A 17,183-nucleotide genomic window follows, 5' to 3' on the forward strand; every position below is an offset into this window, starting at 1 on the left:
AGCTGATTTATATCTTATAAATGCTGGTGAATAGTGTGAGGAACTGGACACATGTTCAAAATGTGCACCCAGATGGTTCGCTTGGTCCTCAAGGCTGTCTCCCTGCGTGTGTACCAGGGGAGGTGGATGTGTTTGTCGTCCTCTTACTCTATTGACCCTGCTCCAAACCTTGGCCTCATCCGTGTACGAGTTGATACTTGATAAAAATGTTTTCCAGCTGTCTCTCCTGGCTTGTCTGCGTGTTCTCCTACCTTGGGACTTGATTTTCTTGAAATTTACAAGGTTTTCAGCAGTAGGATAATCGCGAAGCTGCCTCCATGCTTTGTTCTGCTGCCTACGTGCATTCCGGCATTGTTCATTCCACCACGGAACACGACGTTTGCTAGAAAGTCCACTTGTTTGGGGAATACACTTAGAGGCTGCATCAATTATGAATTTAGTAAAATACTCGACGGCACCATCAATTCCGAGCGATGAAATGTCAGCCCACGAGAGTTTACTGGTAAGAGTTTGGAATTTATCCCAGACCGCTGCATCGACCTTCCACCGGGGGGCATGTGGTGGAGACTCGTATTGTCTTGTTGCTCTCAGCAGTACTGGGAAATGGTCGCTCCCGTAAGGGTTTTTTATAACTTCCCATTCAAGTTCTGAAAATAGAGACGGGGAAGCTATGCTAAGATCAATAGAAGAAAAGGTTCTATTTGCGATACAGTAAAATGTAGGTTCCTTCTTATTCAGGAGACACGCACCAGAGGAAAAAAGAAATTGTTCAACAAGACGGCCTCGCGCATCGATACGAGAGTCGCCCCACAGACTGCTGTGTGCATTGAAATCGCCAAGAACAAGATAAGGTTCTGGCAATTCGTCTATAAAGGACTGAAATTCATGTTTGTGTAAGTGGTAATGTGGGGGTATGTAAAGCGAGCAAATGGTGATGAGTTTGTTCAGAAGGACAAGTCGAACTGCCACTGCTTCAAGGGGCGTTTGTAGCTGCAAACGTTGACATGCTATGCTTTTGTGAATTACAATGGCAACACCGCCTGATGATGCGAGAGCATCATCGCGATCTTTACGAAACGTAACATACTGTCGGAGAAAATTTGTATGTTTCGATTTTAAGTGCGTTTCCTGTACACACAGCACTTTTGGATTGTGTTGGTAAAGAAGTTCTTGGACATCGTCGAGGTTCCTAATAAGGCCTCTGACGTTCCATTGAATGATTTGTGTATCCATAATGAAAGTAAATTGGTGCTGTGTGTACAAAAAGGAAGTGTTGCCTTAGATTACAGAGCCGTTTGCGGCCCTGTAATTTTGGTTTTGTCTTTTCTAGAGCGGTCCAAAGAGTTTGGCCGCTCTTTAGGTGCTGGTTGCACCACCTTGCTTGGGGTAGTGTCCATAGCCTCTTGTGAAGCGCTGGACACTCGCTCTAACGAGCGATGTGTACGTCGTGTAGCCTTCGCCTCGAGGGACGAAGGCTGTGGCCTCACCAGCCCGGAGGCCGATGGAACCTCCTTAGCCTCTGAGCTGCGATGGCTGCTGCCAGCGCTAGTAGAGGCCTCTGGTGTGGCCGATTTCGAGGGAGGCAGGGCAGCCTCAGCTGCTCCCACCATGGGGGCGGGTGGAAGTCGCCTCAATACGCTGCGCGTGCCTTGGGCGACCGCCGGGGTCCGTCGTGGTGCTGCCCCCTGTTGCACCACTTCGGCAAAAGAAGTTTTCATCGAAAATGCAGGTGAAAGACGCTGTCGTGCTTCCCGGAAACTGATATTTTCTTTGACTTTGATAGTAATGATCTCCTTTTCTTTCTTCCAGGCTACGCAAGATCTGGAATATGCAGGGTGGCTGCCATCGCAGTTCGCGCAATGGGCCTCAGCAGTACAGTCATCAGCAGAGTGATCTTTTGTAGCACATTTCGCACAAGTTAGTCGTCCTCGGCAGCTTTGAGAGGCATGACCAAACCTCTGACACTTGTAGCAGCGTCGTGGATTTGGAATGTAGGGTCTAACACGCAGTTTGAGGTAGCCTGTTTCTATTGCATCCGGGAGTGTGCTAGAGCCAAAAGTAAGTACTATGTGTTTGGTTGGTAGTTCTTTGTTATCGCGCCTGATTTTTATGCGTTGTACATTTATAACATTTTCTTCTTTCCATCCATTCAGGAGTTCTTCATCAGTCAAATCCATGAGGTCGTCGTCTGAAACCACACCCTTGACGGTGTTCATTGTTCGGTGTGGACTAACAGATATGGTTTTATCGCCAAATGCCACCAGGTTTGTTAGTTTCTCGCACTGCATCTTGTCTTTTACTTCAATCAGAAGGTCCCCAGTTGCCATCTTGGTGGCTTTGTAGCCACTTCCAATTACCTCCGTGAGACATTTTGACACCAAGAAGGGTGAAATGTTTGTTGCTTTTTTATCAGTGTTTTCACAGTGAATCACATGATACTTTGGGAATGTGTCTCGTTTCTTCAAAAAGAATTCAAAGGTTGCGTCGGTGCGCCCCCTTTTTGGGGGACGATCAGGTGAGAAGGGTTTCGAGGGTCCCATGGAATGAGTTGTTTGTTCGGTATCAATGCCAGTCACCCACCACCGAGCCCAACGAGGGGACACGGCAGAGATTGTTATGAAGCAAGCACTGCCATGCCAACTGTACATTGTTACTATAACCGCATATGTTATAATCAAGGTAGATCATAACACACAAGGTTAACCCTTGCTGCCAGGAATGTTGGAAGTAAATGGAAGAGAGAAGAAGACAGGAAAGATTGAAGGTGAGAGGGATAGGCGAAGATTGGAGAGAGAGAGACAGGAAAAGGCAACTACCGTTTTCCCCCGGGTGGGTCAGTCCGGGGGTGCCGTCTACGTGAAGCGGAGGCCAAAGAGGTGTGTTGCCTCCACCGAGGGGCCGTAAAGGTCCAAACACCCGGCATCGGCTCAACCTCCAGGATCCTCTTTTCCCCGGACACGGCTAAGCCGCGCACGGCTACACGCGGGAGGGGCCAACCCTCATGTGCTCGGGTCCGTGGTGTCGCAACACACCAAACGCCTGCTGACGCAGACGCCCCTGCGGGGTTGTCATAAATGCACCAATTCTCAATTTTATACAAGTCTTCCTGAAGTTTAGACTGATCACTGCTGGAAGTAATTCTTTGATAAAGGACACAGTCATTTGTAAAAAGTTGTGTAGTAGAGGAAATATTATTTGGGTGATCAGTAATAAATACCAAAAATAAGAGAGGACCTTGAACCGAACCTTCGGGAACGCCTGAAATTTTATGTTGCAAGTTTTAGACTCCCGATTTTCAATAACAGTGAACTATGAACGATTAGTCAGTGCAGACTATACTTTCTATCAACAGCTTCATGTAGTGCAGCAAAAGCTACAGGCCTTGTCAGCTAATCAGGAATGAGAAGCCAAAGGGCTTGCCCATTGTCTGCTGGTAATCTTTTTGAAGATACCTATCAAGAAAGGGGTCAGGCGAGGAGACACAATCTCTCCAATGCTATTCACTGCATGCTTAGAAGTAGTATTCAAGCTCTTAGACTGGGAAGGCTTAGGAGTGAAGATCAAGGGCGAATATCTCAACAGCCTTCGGTTTGCAGATGACATTGTCTTATTCAGCAACAACGGGGACGAATTACAGCAAATGATTGAGGACCTTAACCGAGAAAGTGTAAGAAAGGGGTTGAAGATTAATATACAGAAGACAAAGATAATATTCAATAGCCTGGCAAGGGAACAAGAATTCAGGATCGCTAGTCAGCCTCGAGAGCCTGTAAAGGAGTACGTTTATCTAGGCCAATTACTCACAGGGGACCCTGATCACGAAAGAAATTTACAGAAGAATAAAATTGGGTTGGAGTGCATACGCCAGACATTGCCAAATCCTGACTGCGAGCTTACCACTGTCGTTGAAAAGAAAAGTGTACAAGCATTTCATTCTACCGGTGCTAACATATGGGGCAGAAACTTGGAGGTTAACAAAGAAGTTCGAGAACAAGTTAAGGACCGCACAAAGAGCGATGGAACGAAAAATGTTATGCCTAACGTTAACAGACAGGAAGAGAGCGGTGTGGATCAGACAACGAACAGGGATAGCCAATATTCTAGTTGACATTAAGCGGAAGAAATGGAGCTGGGCAGGCCATGTAATGCGTAGGAAGGATAACCGGTGGACTATCAGAGTTACAGAATGGATACCAAGAGAAGGGAAGCGCAGTCGAGGACGGCAGAATACTAGGTGGAGTGATGAAGTTAGGAAATTTGCAGGCACAAGTTGGAATCAGCTAGCGCAAGACAGGGGTAATTGGAGATCACAAGGAGAGGCCTTCGTCCTGCAGCGGACATAAATTCAGGCTGATGATGATGAATCTCTTTGTCCACCATGCTGGATAAGTGAAATGACCAGAAAGATTAGAAGCGCACAGTGGGCAAACCTCCCTTTTCTGTCCAGAGCATGACAAAGGTTTGTTTCAATATTCTCCAATTACATTGCAGTCCAGTAATGTGTTATAATCTCTCAACTGCACATTGCTGTATGCCAGCTGACTTCACACAGCTTGAACATATAATGTATTTGAAAAACATAAGATACAAAGCTTCACCGTGACAACCAGTTATTCTTTAAAGTGGTCTGCATAGAATGTTCATGAAAGTGAATGAATGCACCATGGCAGCCAGTCAGTATGCTTCAAGATAACTTGCTTGAAAGCTCTGCAGATGAATGAGCCCAACATTCTGCATTGGGGTGTGATAGCAACACAGTCACACGTTGCTTACAAGCAGTACACAGTGCTTCAAACTTGTACTGTCATGCTGGAAGAGCGGCTTACACAATAAGACTACACATTGTGCTAACAAGGGATGACATACAACGCCAAGTCTTAAACCAGAACGAAATAGTCCACCCATTCACCTCTTATTTGCTCAGACGAATGTGGCAGTTGCCAGTGTAATTTCTTGCAATGATGCCCCAGACAAGTTCAATAGAAATCAAGTTTGTTTGTTCCCAGCATGCTTGATGGCAGTCGGGTGGTGGTGCACAAGTCAGCCACTGAGGTGTCATTTTTCGTTTCCACATGCCACACTCAAACCTCGTTATGAAGAAGTTGCATCTGACATGAAAATACTTTCATTGTATTCTATACTTGTAATAAGCATATAATCATTACACACCGATATTGCCATGATTTATATTTTGTTCCATACAATAATTAATTATATCCATGTTCATTACACTAAAATGTCCTATCGATATTCCTCTAAGAAAGCCATAGCTCTGGGTGCACAGTGCTCGGCTTGTACCCTAGTTGGATTGAATCCTGAGAAAACAGAATATTTTTTTCTGGCATATTTATTTACGACTTCTGTGGTACATACTGTTCCTGCATGTTAAGCAATGATAAAAATATATACAGACTACACAGAGCACTACACTGTCATCACCTACACCTATTGAAAGAGCCTATCACAAATATTTCTGTAATGCAGTAGCCAACAGATGGCAGGCACGAAGTATTGTGTATTTATCATAAAACCAGTTGGCATACTTTGTAGTCCTTTAGGGCAACTGTTTCTCTAACAGCATTGATGTCTTGCTCAAATATTGCAATTAAAGAGCCCACAATGTGATAGACAGTTTTTTTAACTTTCACTACACTGCCTCAAAAATATTTGATTTTTATCAAATGGCCAACAGGCATATCTTTAAGATGAATTGCCCAGCTTTCTAGTTGGCACATAAAGTACTACATGCATTAATAGAGTTGTGGCGGCATTTCCACAAGCCCGGACACATTTGCTGTTAGAGAGTGTTGCCTGGAGATCTTTCGTACCCTGCACTTTTTTGTAGCACACATGTTTCGTAAAGCCTTGTAGCAGAAGTGTGATCTGTTTTTGTTGCTAATTTTTAAAGGGGCACTGAACCACCCCTCTTGCTTGATGAAATAACATAGTCCGGGGGTAGCATACGCTGCTGTGAACATCTCAGCCAAGTTTTGCTGCCGTACACGGTGCGGGGAGCTTGCAAGTGGAGCGCAAAGTCACCTTTCTCTCAAACGTTCTCATTTCAACAGAAGCCATGATCCTCACACTTTTCTGTGTGCTTTATTTCGTAATAAAGCACATTCCCATACGCGGCTGCTACTGGTTGCTGCGGTCGGCTACACCATGGCCGCTGCGGGTCGTTGAAGACAACCGCGTCTGGCTTACGTTTAGCGCGTCGTAGGTGTTTCGTTATGTCTCTTTTAGTGGACGATAGAACACTGGATTTGTGTTAACGGGGGTTAACTGGATTTATTAAGCATGGAGTACATAGGAATGGGTGTGGTTACATGCAGGTACAGAGAATATAGTGTTTAGACGGGGCAGCCGACGAGCAGGAGAGGAGAAGGAGGGCCAGACGCAACTTGATACTTTGTCTGCTCCAAGTTCATAGAGGAGGAGGAGGGTTGCCGCTATGGAGGGAGCGAAGGTTTCAGAAGGGGCGTGCAGCCAGTGTGTAAACTACTGTAAACACTGTACATACGGAATGGTGGCGCCATCTCTTGAACTTTCTTATAACAGTAGGCATCAAAATCGTAAGTTGTGGCATCTACGTTAACATTCAAAATAAAATTTGAACTGCACGCCACGGTGACATTTCGAAGGCGGAGCGTTGTGGCCCCGTCCCACTCCGCCGTAGCTTTCGCAGTGCAAGGCATTGAAGAAGGAATGGGAGCACAGCGGAGGCCGTGTTTGATTGCCAATAACTCCGCTTCTGCTGAGCGCATTGAAGTACTTTTTCTGGCAAAGTATTTCTGAAATAGCCTATTTTCACTTTAAATGCCTTTTTTCACTTCGACAAAAAGTAGTTCAAGGCCCCTTTAAGACCTGCTTTATTACATGTGATGCAGTGTTCAAGTACTACCAAACCCAGAACAACTGGCGCGCAGTACGACAAGATTCATCTCGCATATCACGCGTATTGCAGGTGGGACGTGATGATGATTCAAAGGGGAGACTCACGATACGCTGCACAGCGAAAATTTAGGATAGAAATAGCCTATTTCACTTTAAATGCGTTCAGGTACCAAGGAAACGCCTGCTTCATTGTTGTGTTTGCATGGCAATTGTCTTTTACACAGGTATTGGACGAGCGTAAATGTGAGAAACGCAGATTGTCAAGTCATCAGCGACTACGTGTTATGCAATCAGACGTATCTATGGCTATGCCATGTGGTATACGTAAAAGGATGATGACATGTGCATTTCAGCGAAGAAATGTTCATGCATGATTAACTGGCACGATAATGAAGTCAGTACAACGTCGCACAATTTCTATGTAGCGTGCTAGGAGGAAAGTACCCAGGCAAGTGGGCCGGTCCCGGAGACGGTGCAGTGTACTTAGACTGTCACTCAGAACTGTCAAAAGGAAAGACGACAATGTAATATGCAGAACCGACGGCCGTGAGCGACGTCTTCAAGGTGATGGCCATGGATGGCGCCACCGCCTCGTGTGATACGCACCCGCGCGCAGAGCTTTGCGCTGATCTCCTAAAACGAATTATAGACGTTGACTCGGCGCGCTGGCGTTCGCATCATCCCTGTGCCCTGCGCCCGGCACCCTGAAACGGGACAGGAAGTGGCACGGGACACACGGGCCGCGCGTTTCAAAGGGTTTGCTCGCTTTGGAACAAGAGAAGTGCGTGTGCGGTACGTGCGCGATCCCGGCCTAAACCGGCTACGGTAGGTAGGCAGGAACCTACCTACCTACCGCTAAATGCCAAGAATGAGGTAAGGAATGCTTCGCATTAAAAACAATATGCCAAAAAATGCGTTCACGCACCAAGGAAACGCCTGCTTCATGGACGACACCGGTTTTTCAGAGCAGCCCGAAATTGCACGTGTGATCAAAGGGAAAGCGACAGGCACTTTGCTGCCCATAATCCAGTGAGTAGCGATGAGAGAGTATTTCGGCAAGCAGTGAACGAATGAACGACAGGACTGCCGTAGTAAAGCAACACCGCAGGCTGTTGAGATCGCCAAAACGCACATACACATTCCACCGGGTGCTCAGGACGCCGAAGGCACCGGTACACGGCTGCGCATTGTTTATCCCCGGAAGTAATCTATACAGCACATGTGCTTTTTGTTTGCGAAAGAGCCAAAATGTTTGCTCACCTCTTTCAAAATTTTGACGATGGCCTTCACCGACATAAGCTCTGGATAAAGTAGGTCCACATCTTCGGAAGGAGCTGACGACGCGCCGCCGTCCGCCATCGCGGAATTGTGAGTCGCCGCCGTTGCCAGCTGCAAATGGCTTTAGGGCAGTAAATAGCGGTTGTTAAAGATTAGTTGGGGTCTTTTATACAGTTGATGTATATAACAGTTACCATAACATTTAATCGCTTAAGTAACCTTAAAATAACTTAAGAATACAGTTTGAGAACAGCTACAACTTTATATATCGCTACAACTTTGGCGTCCTATAAACGAATCATACTTATGGCCCAATCGACTGGACTTATGAAAGCGCTTTGATGGTCGGGTTAAACGACAATGAAGCTATGTTACGGATACAAATGTCTTTAGTAGCTTTATTCCGAATTTGTTAACGCTATTGTCACAGTAATGTCTAATTATTTCGTTAAACGACCTTTCAAGCTGCCCAGGAGCGCTCGGAAAAGACCTGTCATACCTGTGACCATATATGTGTGCCATACTACAGTGTACTTCTAGTACACTGTAGTACGCTGCACAGTACGGCTACAGTGTACTTCTAGTACACTGTAGCCATACTAACTACCATAGAGGGATTGTTAAAGCAGTTCCACCGTGGCAGGTGCTTGTTTGCATAATTTACGTAGCGCTTCAGCGTCAGCGATAATATTACATTTTACAAGGAGCATGGATCTCGAAACTAAAACTTGCAATCAATTATTGTCGCAATGCTAGAATATTAAGATCGACATGGAGAAAAAGACGCAAGCAATCGAACTTCGAGGCATGGACTGAATAGCTACGTTCACACGTTACGCTAGTTTCACGTACGAATCTTTTAGAACGGTTTCCTATTATCGGGTTTTGTCAATGAATATGGGTTCGTTAATTAAACGTATATGCCAGCTCGCAACAGCGAAATGTAGAGTTCTTGCGGAAACGTGACACAAAGGAAAAAAAAAAAAAACTGCAAATTAAAGACAATCAGCAGCAAAGGGACTGAAGACTTCATCGACCCCCTTCACGCATTCACATCAACCGCTGCATTTACCGGCGCTCAGCACTTCAAGGGAATAGTTCAAGCCGAGAATTTAAGTTTCTCCGGAGTATAATGTCTTTAATCTACTTCAGGACTGAGGAAAGGACAAATCTGCACTTGGAAACGCAGATGTTTATACTGAGATGGGCTCTCCACCTGACCTCGACTGAGCGGTACCGGCCGCGCCTCCTCGAAAGAGAAGGAGGGTAAGAAGGCACCCCAATCCAGAGAAGGAGAGGAGCTGGCACTTTGCGTTTCTCCTCTCCCAAAGCTTCCAGCAAACATGTCCGCGCCCAGACCCATGGCTGCGTACGCCAGCGCTTCGTGATTGTGCGGGAAAGCAAAAAAGAGTGACTACCCGCGAGCGAGAAGGCCATGGCTGTGGTGCGTGCAGTGATCGTGAACTCCGTGTTAGCCTGCGCGTGCGTCGGTGTGCTCGCGCAGTTCAACTGGCACGTGCGGGACAACTTCGACGACATCCGGACGCGGATCGACAAAGTTAGGGGCGAAAACTGTCGGGTCGTCGATGTCAACGAGCTCTTCCTGCCCAACGAAACCGTCACTCATGTGCCCAACATCCAGAGGCTCAACATCGATCCGGTCTTTCCGAACCGGACCAACTTACTACACATACACAACATGGCCATTTCGCGGGCATTCTTCTTCAGGTAAGCTATGCGACGCGTCGCTGGCGACGCCCTGTTTTTTCCAGATGCGCTCTCCACGCAAAAAGCGGCCCATCGACTCATCGCATTCCACGGTCGCGTACGTGCGCTCTCGGCATAGCTAGGCGTTCGCCCTGATGCTGACAAAAAAGTTCTCGACCGTTGTGACTTGCTCAGAAAGGACTTGGCGCGCATCAAAGCATGACGTAGGGGTTACAGGCTGGATAAACAACATCCTGTCAATTCACTGTTCGCGTGTGTAACATTTTGACCGTATAGCTGCCTCTCGATCGAAGGAACCCGTTCTAAACTGAGGACATGCATTCAAATCCCGTTACCATTTGTGCGAAGCCTTACAAACTAGCGCAGCGCGTAGGTACGCGGGAAGCGCTGATTTTTTGAAAAACCTGCTTCGGTCGCCACACGCGACAACAGCGTAGCCGGGTTTCTTCAAATCCGTTCCACTTTCGCCGCGGCGGCGGCGGCCTCGAAGCGATCATGCATGTCTTGTTACACTGTGTTGCAGTTTACGATGCGTTGCAAAGGCATGTTGCTCCTAGTTGTTTTGGCGCAACGGTGAGGGTGTGTTAAGTCGCCGCGCGTCACTACGCGTAGAGGGAACTGACGATAGAACAGGTGTTGAAACCGCAACAGTTGCAACAGTACTTGTACTGTCGTAACGCATGCATTTAATTGTTTCTCATGCTGCCGCGGTCTGTGGCCCTGGGAATTAGCAAATCAAGCAGTCATCTGGTTGAGAATCGTTCACTTAATTGATCACAAGGGGATTCTTCCGTAGATAAGCAATCTCTAACTTTCCGCCTTTATTTATTGTTGTTGTGTCATCATCATCATCAGCCTATATTCAAGTCCACTGCAGGACGAAGGCTTCTCCCTGCGATCTACAATTACCCCTTTCTTGCGCTAGCGTATTCCAACTTGCGCCTGTAAATTTCCTAACTTCATCATCCCACCTGGTTTTCTGCCGTCCTCGACCGCACTTCCCTTCTCCTGGTATCCATTCTGTAACCCTAATGGTCCACCGGTTATCCATCCTATGCATTACATGGCCTGCCCAGCTCCATTTCTTCCGCTTAATGTCGACTAGAATATTGGCTATCCCCGTTTGTTTTCTCGTTGTTGTGTACTTGCGTTTAATTGCATAGCCAATGCACGCGTGCAAACAATTCAGTAAACATGCTTCAGTTCCCATATACTTCATTTATATCATGTTTACCCCTTCGTATTATCAAGTACTTAATTTCCAGATTCCTTATTACCTTGCAAATTTGTAAGCACATTTCGTGCACTATGATTGTTGGACCAACTTCCCTGTGCTTTGTGCAACAAAAAATGCAGCTGCACAGACCATAAAAACTTTCGTAAGTAACATGCAGCACAAACAATTGCATAGAAAACGATCATGTGTGTCAAATAAAAGCTTCATAACTCCTCAGCTTTCTAATTCTTCATGCCTCATAAACACTTGCTGAGGTTTAGCTCTTTTCTGTTTGCCATCTGACATTCTATCGTGAATGTGCACCTGTGTTTCAAAGTATATGGACTAAGGACTCTGCCAAAAGCCAGAATTCACTTATTACTTCGGTATACAACTATAGTCCGTTTACGAATCTTACATTTTTTTCATTTAGGGGTCATGAATCGGGTGTTATTTTGAAAGAAGAAAAAAATAAATTGGTGGTCTTGTTGTGTAGCAGAAAAACCAGGGAGAAGTCGGAGGCTTCTGTGCCTGCAGGCCAAAGTTTAGGGAATTTTGTGGTGACTTTTCGATAGTGTCCAAAGTAGTCTCCCTTTGGACACAAACATTCTATTTCAACAACTGAAATCACTCACAGGAACATGTCATCGCAAAGAGAGCTGCTCGCAAATTGTATGACGAACTTATCTCTACAAATGCTCGGTGGTCAGGCACTATTAATACATTTAAAGGAAACCACATTTACAGAAACAACAAGTAAAGACAGATTTGTCGAGTCGATTCTTTACTATTGTTCTCTACACTTAATTAACAAAGGAAAAATAATACAAAAGCCATTCATGCGGGCACATTTCGCAGGCATGTTTAGGGGAAACAAAAGGGTTGAACTCATGGCCCTTATATTACAAGCTCTTGTTGCCATGCAATATTGTGTGCATTTATGTTTCCGTACTATACTGTACCTGTCGGGCGTTTAGTCTGTTGTTACCCTTGTTTACTGGTTTGCAGTGTATGCTCTAGCAACAAAATTCTAGAATATATTCGTGAATCAGCCACCCTTCTCTCAATGTAACATAGTTGGGTTAACCATCCTCTAAATGTCCAAGCTACCGTTTGCAATACGGAGCAACGTCAGTGTTGTGCCAATTCCTTCCCCCGCTCAGTATACCACATGTATGCGACCGCTGTGACGTGCAGGAAATGCGATGCAATGCACCTTTGTCGTATTCATGTAAACCAGGCTACTAAATAAAGCAACAAGCTTTCGTTCACTAAAGGCCACCAGGCACTGAATATATTATATTTTTATATATACCAATTTTTACTTGAGTTTAAAGCGAAAACAAGGCATATATGACATATTCGTATATCTTGGCCACTTGCTTACAAAGGGTGGGCAGTGTTCTTCAGTTTTGTAACACCATGCATTTAAGGTTATACTGTACGAAAGGGCAAAGTTTGGGGAGAAATCAGGTTTAATCCGATTTAAATAAATTTAGCTTGGGGTGTAAAAATCTGGAGTTATGGGGTTTTACCCACAAACGAAGGACTCTATAACTTGAAACTGAAGTTTGTAGTTCAGACTAGGGACATTGGCAAACATTGCAGTTCATTCTTCAGTTTCATGTTGTCGATGTCATTTGTCAAGAAATTTGTTTCGCAGCATCCCAGGTCTGCATTCTTTTGCTCATTGGTGTACCTGCACAGGTTTTTGCTGCACTTTTGAGAGAAGTGGAAAATATTGACTTGCAAGAATTTTACATTCGTGTTAACTGAAAAGATTTTCCTGCAGATATCTACTGAGAGGAATTTCAAGTCACGTTTGCTTTGGCAACATGGAATTCATCAATTGCAGCTGGAAATTGTTAACTTTTGGTCAGGTAATCTTTGCGTACAGATGTAATTCCTGTAACAATGCGTATGACAATTATAACTTTAATAAAGAGCATCTACCTTCATCTCCCTTCACATATCTTAGGGAAAAAGGCGACACAAATTTGCATCTCACTCGCATGCTTAGGCGAAACAAAAGAGTTGAACTCATGGGCCCTGTCATTACCTTGTTATTCCTGCATCATTTGCAGACAATATCTTGTATTGGAAGTAAAAGCTTGGTGGGGGGGGGGGGATCTAATGAGTCACTTGCCTATTGGCACACATCTCGTAAAAGTGAAATGATTTCACTGGCCGTATTATTATTATTGGGTTTAAAACGTACATCTACAATCTACTAAGAGGAGAGAAAGGAGAAAAGTAGGCTGCCATTGGAAGGACTGCTACACTTGCCAGTTCTTGAAGAGAAAAGAAAGAACAAGATGGACAGATCACAAAGAATAGAGTATGGCTATAGAAACTGAAGCCAAAAACCAAAAAAAAAAGCTCCTCAGGTCGCACGAATTACAAAACAGTACAACAAGCCCAAGGTCTCATAAGTTGCAAACAAACAAGAAAAAAAAAGTCACCAGCCCTTCCCCTCTCAAGAAAATGGGGTAAGCGAAGCTTGTCGTGTGTGTACCTGACCTATTACTTTCCCATAGTTAGGAGGCGTGCACCACTGTTGTCGCGTTCCTGGAGGGCAGGACGACGCTGTCACAAGCGTTCCACTTCATTTGCACTAAACTCAGTGTCGGCTGCTCTTCGCTGACGTTTGGCCTCCACATCGCGCACCCACAACTTGGGATCTGCGTCTCTTCGTGGATGTTTCTTCGGAAGCCCTCATGCTAGAATGGGCACGCCAATGATGAGCCCTTCTCCGAACGAGTTTGCGGTGCCGTTGCTCAAACGCAGCCTGCTCCTTGGTGAAACGCACCACGCGCAGTCTTCTCATTCGTTCGCTGAAACTGATCTGAGGCGAGGGAAGCCCGGCGGAGCACGCGCCAGCCCCCTTTTCTTCCCTTTCTGTCCCCGCGACACACCAAACAACACTGATTGGTTGCGCGCATCACGTTCACCACCCATGCACCCCGTATAGATGGTAAACGAGCGGAGTTGAAATGTGTGACCCCGGTATCAGCCGCATGTGATTTCTTTTTCTTTCTTCCTTCCTATGTTTCCTTCCTTCTTTCTTGTCCCTGGCTCATACCCGTATTGGACTTGTAGGTATGAGCCACATGTGATTTTATTATCTTTAATCATGATGTAACTGACGAGCATGTGATGTTATTGATGTCATGGCCTTTCAGTCATGTTAGTCATACATTCATGCCCTTCCATGCCAATTTTGGTATATACCGAGTGAACGAGACAGGAGTTTTCGACAGGTTTTCGATAGTGTTTTAGCGTGACACCACCACCACCCCTGCCGACACTTGTGAGGCAATACAAGCTTCACTTGAAAAAAAGATTACACACGGGAAGCCAAGGTAGTTTCTTCTAGGAAAGTAAGTAGATCACAATGAGCCTGGTCATGTCGAGATGCACAGTCACTGGATGATGCAAACATTCATGGGGATACAGTGAGAATCATGCATGGGACTGGTGATTGTCCCGGCACAATCCCACATTGTTGCTGCAGTGTCAAATCGGCAGCATAACCAGCATGGGTCTTGTGGATAGTGCTTGGATTTTTCTTGTTGAGCAATAGAGTTGATGTTCAACAACCTTGTGGCTTCTTATGTTAATGTTTCAAAAGCTAATTTGGGGGGGGCCACGAAGGTTATATAGTGCCAGTTCACTTCGGCCTTGAGTGTTGCTGGCAGACTGCTTTTATGAAAGTGCAACCTTGTGTGTAAAAAGAAACACCATCAACTAAAGAGATTCACATTGTGGAGTTAAGCATCCTGAAAATGCACAGTGGGCTATGAGGGACAAGGCAGCGCAGCTCTCCAGATTAATTTCGGCCACCTTGGGTTCTTCAGCGGTCATCTAGTTTAAGCACATGAGCATTTTTGCTGTCTGCCCCAATTGGAGTGTGGCTGCCGTGGTGGGGACCATTACCCAATGTACATCGCCTTTGCATATGTTGTGTTCTGGGTTGACTTAACCATTTCTGCCAGAAATGGACCATAGATTAGGATTGGATACAGTACAAAATGCTGTAGGGGCAACATTTTACCTAATGAGATTTACTGGTAATATATCAAGTTGTTAGAAAATTTGAATTTTTGTGTGCATTAAATAACAATAAAACAGCTATAACATGTTTACTTGTTTATTTGAAGGTAATATTAGTCCAATTTCGGACCTAGATAGAAGTGGTAAATACAATAACAAATATTATATTCATCTATTTCAGTACAGTAATGCAATACAAATGCTATCCTTGCAAGCATTCTGAAACAGGGGCAGAGAGAAAATCGCTGCATTTTCAACATTAGCATAAAGACGATTTCATTCGTACAATAACAATACAGGGCAACACAGTAACAACACACTAGCTCATCAATAGATAAAAATAACAACTTGGCCCTTCACTACACTAACAAAATTCAAGTGCTATCCTTGTAAGCAGTCTGAAACAAGCATTGAGAACAAATTGGGAGTTTTGACAATTACATGCTCAGGAAGATGGGTCCCATCCATGTGCAGTCAACAACAAAAACAAATGATTGTTTGAAACAGTTATTTGTGAATTATGGTTCCCTCGTATGTTTGTTGTGTTTATTGCAGGTAATTGCATCAATTCTTTATTTATTTAGAGACTGTTATCTCTACAAATGTTCCGCGGTTTTTGTATTGTCACGGTGTAGTGGCAGTGAATAAGGAGAAATACTACCAGGAGGAATGAATAAAGAATGTAACACTTTATTGAATAAACTTGTGCCCAAAAAGAAAGGCGACAGTCAAATAACAATGATAGCAAGTGAGGTCATTGGTTGCCGAATCTAGTCTCATGATGATTATTGCCGATGCTCCCATAGATTCCAAAATGTAAATACCATTTCCTTAGAATGATTGAAAGCTAAACTGGTAGTCATTCATGGTACGGAAGAGCAGGCATGCAAAACACGGCCACAATTAGGGACACAACAAAAAATGCCAAATATTAACTAAAATGTCGCACAGCGGCTGAAAAAAAAACAACTAAAGACCTACCTGCACGTCATGATCAAGGGAAGACATTGCTAACATTTCAATCATGGGCACCTCTGGACACTTGCCAAAAATGGTGGTTTAAACATTCCTCATTATGGCAAGGGCTGACTAATGCACATGCTACCACTATTATTCACATGGCACATGCCAACCATAAGCAACACTTCATGTCAGAATGGAGCCTTGCTATCTGCAAATTTAGGAGTAATCTTGCAATCACGGCAGTGCATCGCCGTGCATGGAATCAGATTAGACACGGCTGTCTCGCTGTCAATTTGATGACAATGTTTACAAAGTTTCTGATTCACGAAGCACGTCTTTGCTTGAGAATGATAACGTAATAATGGTGATAAACCAGTGAAAGCAGTCACCAACAAAAAGTAAAACAATATGCGCTTGGCATTATGTCTGAGGGCTTGTGAGGGATTTTGCAGTATTGTAAGTGCAGTGTGTGACTTCAGTCTTCCTAATCTGTACAAGTCACCACCACCCTTAAATCTTTCTCATCTGTACATATCATCATCGGCACGTTTCTTCATTGTCATAGCTCGAGCTTGAAAACAATAAAATGGTTCCTTAGACTATATCACAGTGCAAGTTGTCAAGAGCAGCCATAAACACTATAAATCAGTGTTGTTTGTAATAGAGGTTTTTCTTCCACCTGATGTAATGAGCCAGGCCTCTTCATTTCCCTGTTCCACCTTTACTGTGAAGCAATGACCATCTTTGCGTTTTCTTCTCTTGCGGTGCAGTTTCATCCTGCAGAAGGCAGCGGACAATGATGAGCCTGGTTTCATGTACTACTTCATGTCGGTGATCTCAGATGTGGCCGCCAACCGCTTCATCAACAGCAGCGCCATCTACTACGCTCCCAACATGTCGTTCACACCATCATACAAGGGCTTCTTCAACAAGACCATGCCCTTGTTTGCACCGAGGGCGTTCAGGTGAGCGTGGCTGGCCAAATATATGTTGTAATGTGCAACTTGCTCAGTGTTGTAGCAGTGTGCGTGTGCGTGTGTGTGCATCTCCG

At 44.8% G+C, this 17,183-nt stretch overlaps 2 protein-coding genes across 2 annotated transcripts in view; one reads left to right on the top strand and one right to left on the bottom strand.

Annotated features, from left to right (window-relative positions):
• LOC119461759 (uncharacterized) overlaps positions 1–8,306 on the bottom strand; it is a 30,110-nt gene extending 21,804 nt beyond the window's left edge. The window contains exon 1 of the mRNA XM_037723138.2: positions 8,155–8,306. Coding sequence (XP_037579066.1) covers positions 8,155–8,253 — 99 coding nt within the window. The 5' untranslated portion in view covers positions 8,254–8,306. The remainder of the gene's footprint in view (positions 1–8,154) is intronic.
• Positions 8,307–9,492: 1,186 nt separating this feature from the next.
• LOC119461757 (uncharacterized) overlaps positions 9,493–17,183 on the top strand; it is a 59,766-nt gene continuing 52,075 nt past the window's right edge. Inside the window, 2 exon segments of the mRNA XM_037723132.2 lie at positions 9,493–9,900; positions 16,903–17,097. Coding sequence (XP_037579060.1) covers positions 9,608–9,900; positions 16,903–17,097 — 488 coding nt within the window. The 5' untranslated portion in view covers positions 9,493–9,607.

This window comes from Dermacentor silvarum, chromosome 8 (assembly GCF_013339745.2).
Source record: "Dermacentor silvarum isolate Dsil-2018 chromosome 8, BIME_Dsil_1.4, whole genome shotgun sequence".
NCBI classification, from domain to species: domain Eukaryota; kingdom Metazoa; phylum Arthropoda; class Arachnida; order Ixodida; family Ixodidae; genus Dermacentor; species Dermacentor silvarum.